The 6237-nt window shown below is 36.1% G+C and overlaps 1 protein-coding gene across 1 annotated transcript in view; it reads right to left on the bottom strand.

Moving 5' to 3' along the window:
* Positions 1-1536: 1536 nt before the first annotated feature.
* WWTR1 (WW domain containing transcription regulator 1) overlaps positions 1537-6237 on the bottom strand; it is a 74330-nt gene continuing 69629 nt past the window's right edge. Inside the window, exon 7 of the mRNA XM_009284329.1 lies at positions 1537-5288. Within this exon, the coding sequence (XP_009282604.1) occupies positions 5104-5288 (185 nt within the window). The 3' untranslated portion in view covers positions 1537-5103. The remainder of the gene's footprint in view (positions 5289-6237) is intronic.

The following is a 6237-nucleotide window of genomic DNA, read 5'->3' as shown; positions in this document are numbered from 1 at the left end:
CCCATGCTGCGTTCTCATTCTCCTAATTCTAGGGAAATTCTGTAAACCGCAGTTTACAAGAAAGCTTGTTTTTAGAAGAAAACAAAACAACCCACCCCAACACAAGGTCTTAATTTTTCTGGAATATTGCATGTGATTCTAGCCATTGCATTTTGAAGAATTAAAAGATACCTGGTGGGGGACACAAGCATTGCTGATGATATAGGGAAGAGTAAGCTTTGAGGACCAGGCAGGAAAAAAGCTTAAGAAAGATTTTAACTGAAGTACAACACTGAAAGTAACATTGTCGGGATGCCCTCCCGACAGAACCCACACACTCGCCCGGCCTGAGAGGCGAGACTCCCGGGAGCGATGTGCACACCACTCACCCAGAAGAAAACACCGGCACTGGAATCCTTTGCAGGTGTGTGTTGCTGGTGCAGCCTGAATTGGCTTTCTGAACTCGGGTAGAAAAACAAGAAGGCCCATCAGTGGGACTGCTACATTAACTTGTTGTCTGGGAAAGCCAGAGTATTGACATGCTCCCTCTGAAATGACTGGGGGTTTCAGTACGTCACAATCTCAGGAAATCCCTCCCTGACGAATGGTTTTATTACAGCTCTTGGGTAACAATACACGGGAGCAGCAATCTGCACAGAACACTGCTGACCAGCTTGGAAGGAAAGAGAGAGACCTTCCAAGATGTGGGTTGGCATCGTTAGGAACAAACTGAATGACCTTTATAAACAAACACACATTCAGTGTTTCTGCCAGAGAAACTTGATTAATATTCCTGAGTAAATATGCCATGAATTAACAAACACACTTCTCAAAACAGGGTCAGAAGCTAATACGCTTTGCATTTCTGCTTGGTGGAGGTTCCAGAGCTTTTTTATGTAAACGCAAGATATTGTTACAAGCATTCTAACAATTAATTAGAATAAATTATGTAAGGGAATGATTCAAGGAAGAGTATTAAAATTAATTAATAGTAACAGTTGCATTGGATCTTAAATCACCCATGTCATTCACCATGATATTCAAATACAAGCCCAGGATGTTTAGGTCTCATGGCTTGTTCCTAGCAAAGATGACAGGTATTTTCTTTATGCAGAATTTAAGAAACTTCTTGAATAAGGGATCAGACTGAAAACAATGCACTATTTAAGTCCCCAAAAGAGAACTTAACAGCAAACGGACTTGGTGCTAACTCTTCTGTATTAAACAAATCATAACAAAACATGTGTTAGTGAATTATGAATTACAAGGTGCCACTAAAACAAACAAGTAATGGTGCCACTGGGGAGCATGTTGTAAGCATTATGAGTAAAACTGTAACCATCACTAACAGCCATAACAACTACTAATAAACTGAAACATAATGGTAAAATAACCCATTTCATTTGCTAGGTGCTGATCGTTTAATCCAAAATGTATGCCTTTTGCACAGAATAGTATGTCTGTACCTTTATTCCAAAGTGTTATACAGTTTCCTGGGAAGCACATACTAAAATCCTCCAAAGAAAAAAAAGAAACAATTTAATAAACCAATATGCATCCAAAATCTTTAAGCTCATTTATATTTGTTTTTCATGTACAAGATCAAAGAAATAAAAAAAACAGAATCAAACCCTGGATACAACAGTTTGATCTGATTGCTTTTGATACATACAATCTGTTGCAAGGTACTCGAAATGCTCACACATGTCATATAACAAAATGGAAAAAAGTAAATAAAAAAGTTAAAGTACTAGCATGTACATGGATGTAGTATATTAGGAAACAAGTTTATCTGAACACCCATATTTTTCTGTATTTAAAATAGACATTTTAATCCTTCCCTTCCCCCAAACAGCATTTGTTCTCAAAAAGTCAAACCCACTCCCTCCCCAAGTTACATTCTAACAGTATTACCAGAATACAAACTGTAATTAACAAAGTCCCATTACTTCTGTATCACCAAGACTTATGTATGCCACCCTCAGTGATGGTCAACAGTAAAACTGTCCAGCTGGCACATTTATTGTATATAACAGTGTACATTTAGTAAACGTTCAAAACCTGAAATAGTACAGTGAAATATTGTCAGCAATAAATTTAGTTTCGCAAGAATTACATACGCTTTGAATACTTAGAAGTTCTGCCATAGGCCTGTTTAAAGCCAGAAACTTTTAAAAAAGAGAACTTTAAAAAACAGATTTTATTGTTGCTGCACTTCATCTGATACATCCTCTCCATTACAAAAATGAAAAGCTTATAGTGTAAAGAATCACTTTTAACTTAACCATGATTTGGTTCATGACTGAGTAAAGATCTGACCTAAGATTCTGGCAGTTGTTTTACACTGAAGTAATGTTTCACATAGCACCCTCCTGTTCCAAATCTGCTGCTGGTTTATTATGGAACTAATATAGAAACATAGTTTCTGATTTTTTTACCTCTTTAAGGTCTTTGAACCAAGACACTTAACCACCTGAAACACCAATGAAAGAGGAATCAAGTTTGTAGCTTCACAATTCTGATAAACATCCTATGCGACTTTACTAGAAAACTGCATCAGTTTTCACGGTAACAAATATGGCCTTCAGCTGATGAAAATCAGTGTAGCCAAACAGAAGTCAACACAGGTTAGCTAATTCACGCCAGCTGAGAACCTGATCTGCTTGGAATATCTTTTATTATGACAGAACTTAAATTTACAATAGTACAGACTTACTAGCCAAGGAACAAACCGCATTTTCTAAACATAATCTAATGATGAGCGGTATCAGCTGAACCATACTAGAGCTCAGATCTGCAGCTACTGTAAATTGTTCTAGCACCAATGGCTTTCAGCTTGTTAGGCCAATCATGCAGTGCTGACGAGCTGGCCGTACAAGTTGGCATCACAACCAGACGCCAAAAAATCTCCAATTCTTTTACCAAAGTCAGTCATGTCTCTAAAGAACAAAGCCTTAGGACCATCTGTTTTTCATTTAGGCTGACAACCTGAAGAAGTCCTTAATAGAGAGAGATTAATCATAATTACAGTAATATTAGTCAGCCCTGCCCGGTCCCCTGTTTGTTGAAAAGAAATTTCTGCTATCTCAACAGATAGCACTAGCAAAAATAATTAAAAACAACAACAAATAACCCCTCCAAAAGAATAAAAGAAACACAATGCCCATTCAGTAATTAAATTCTGTGCAGACACAACTCTGCTGTCACATCTCATTTTCTATTAAAAACAAAACAAAAGATAAAAGGAGCTACTTTTCCCTATGTAATAAAACTTCATGACTGTAGGTCTTTGCCTTCCATCTCTTTTTTCAAAACTTCAGGGTGTGTGCTTTTTATTTTCCATCTTCTGATATGATGTACACCCAGCAGTTCATCACTGACAAGGTAGTTTATTGTATTAATTTCTTCTATTATGTTTTTTACTGAACACTGGTGATTCGTTTTCTGTGTATCCCTATCTGCAACCACCCTTCCCGGCAAGGATCTACACTTGTTACGTAATCATTTGTCTTCCAAACCCACTCCATATTCCCATCACTTCATCTCTGACCTTTTCACCTACCTTCACCCAACCAGATGGAAAAAAGTCTTTAGTGATCAATATTCTGGTGCATCGGTAAGATCTTGTTAAGTGTTATTAGACCTGGCAAACACACATTTACACTGAGTGCTACATCTCTTCCTCTCTCTATATAGCCTGGATTAAGCTTAGAGAAAAGTTTTAATGCCTTTCATAAAAAGACATATTTTTCAATATAAAAAGCTTAAATTCATAGATTATAAATAATATAATTTCAAAACATTTAAGAATTTTAGGACTTCATTTGCATTTCAGGGGAACTGCAAGCTTAATGTCCTTGATGCCTTCTCAGTCCCAAACCTCTGATAAAGAAGTATTTGTAGGATATACAATAGGTAGAAATACACAGAACACGCCCTGTGTCCTGTACACCGATTACAGTAAGTGGAAGACTTCAGAACTAAGCAACTTTACCAGACAAGATATAATACTGCTTTAGCATTGCCCTGATAAAGTCACCATCATTTTTCATGTATACAACTACATGTATTTTGACATTGTCAGTTAAAAACATTACTGAAAACAGTATGAGCAAGGGTTTTTTCCCCAGTACATATGACATTAACAAGTTGTGCCACGTTTTTCAGACCTGATTTTAAAAGCATGTTTTTGCATTTAAGATATTTGCCACAGATTTTAGATATATAAAAAATTGTTTGTTCATGTGTTAAGTTACAAAATTGTAGTGCTCAATATAATAAACATCAAAATCTAAGATCTTTTAAAAAAATGCTTGTTTATAATACATTGCTTTGTTTTTAAAAGGCAGCAGTCAGTACCAGTCTGGCTTATTTTGCAACAATATCGTAGTGTAAAAATGTTGCTAAACAATTCTGGTACTTTCAGATTGGAAGTATTTATTTTCCAAAAACTATACAGTAATATACTGAAAAAAGAAACAGCAATAGTACTCTTTGTGCCTTTACAAATATGTAATGAGAATTATTATGGCTGATACGGATCAGATTTAATCTGTATTCCATACAGCACAGTTAGTTACTAAGAATGAAAAAAAGATTTTTAAAGCTTAAGTATGTTGATAAAAAAAGCTTCGGATACTATTGTCATAAACATAGTAATAGAACTGCTCTCACGGTCTGATGCTGTGCATGTTTTTTGAACCAAGTGACCTAGTAGTTAGCTTTTGTGATTCATGAAGGGGTTGTGATGTTAATCAATACCTAGGAGATCAGTCAGGGACATGCACAAACACCACCCACTTTCTGTCCTTAAAGTGAAACATTTCTGCCTGGTCTGAAAAGTTAAAGAAGTATACAGATGTGTAAAGTAGTGTGCTTTTTTTTTAAAAAGGAAGAAATAGATATGCATATATGTATTTTTATATATATATATATATATGTATTTTATATTTAAATTAGTGTCAATCAAATCCAGGCAGAGATTAAACTGACCATAAAGATGACGTAACAAAAGACATTAAGGCAGTAAGTTGTATCTCTTGAGGATTTTCAGATATTCTACCTATATCTCAAGAGGAAAAAGAAATGTTGAATTGCATCGTAGGCCCAATCAGCATTGAATGATTACAGCCAGGTAAGGAAGGGCTCGTTTTTGTTGAGTACTGACTCCACATCATTGAGAATAGGGATCAAGTCTTCTGACTCTAGAGTCCCAAGATCAACATTTGTTCCTGGAAGACAGTCGAGGAAATCAGGGAAACGTGTTTGTTGTGGATTTATGTTCATTGTTGTCTGTGCTATAGTTTCTCCTAGGAAAAGTAAAGAAGAACTTTTGAAATACCGAACTTTTCTTGTGGGTAATTTAAAACAACACAATTGACTCCCCCTTTCCCATAAGCACTTGTGAGCATTCCTATCCTCTACAAACGTTACCTCAAAACCATACTTGCTTGCGGAATGCATATTCTTGTAAGAGTTAATTTCATATCCTTGCTTTGCTCTCAAAAGCACAAAAGGCCCTTTCCAGCACTGTTCAAAGTAATCAGCCTCTGACCTTCCACTTGGGAAGCATGATTGTTCAAAGTTCACTAGTCTGCACAGGGAGCAATGCAACTGAGTCTTACGTAAACCCTCTATCCTGCTCTCCGCACAAGGGTGAATGCTGTCCATGGGGCATAATTGAAAAAAGTGTTTTACAGCAATTTAGCTCTGCAATATTATATTACTTTTTTCATAAATTAATAATAACAAGCATGAAAACCTTTAATAGAGAAACCTTTCACTCTTTGCATCATCTAGAACTTCTCATGACTCCAAAAGGAAGTTTAGGTGAGAAAGTGCTGAGAGTTTCACTATCTGGAAAAAAACTTGATTTTCTAGTGATTTATTTCAGTATTTTAAACACCATGAGGACACTGATATAAAAAAAAAAACATACCAAAACCTGAATTAGCTAAATACATGCTGTTTGAAGGCAAATCCAACTTTGCCATTGTAAGAGACTAATTCATGAGACTGATTTCCCAGAGTTAGAAAACGCAGTGATTTGTACCAAGAATGTAACCCAAGACCAGATTTTTACTCCTCCTACCTTGGACTACGGTATGAAAACACAAAGTAAGGCTCACATTTTCCAACTTTTACTTATTTTTTTTAGTATCAGTCTAAGGTAAAAGGGTAGAATCTGGACCTAAGGTAAAGCTGAGAACCTTCTAGGTTCTAAGTACTTTTTAGGTGTTCCCCCCCCCCCCAATTTTA

The sequence above is a fragment of the Aptenodytes forsteri genome, unplaced genomic scaffold (genome assembly GCF_000699145.1).
Source record: "Aptenodytes forsteri isolate BGI_AS27 unplaced genomic scaffold, ASM69914v1 Scaffold278, whole genome shotgun sequence".
In the NCBI taxonomy this organism is placed as follows: Eukaryota; Metazoa; Chordata; class Aves; order Sphenisciformes; family Spheniscidae; genus Aptenodytes; species Aptenodytes forsteri.
Note: the sequence above shows the minus strand (reverse complement) of the source record. Positions and strands in the feature narration are given on the sequence as shown.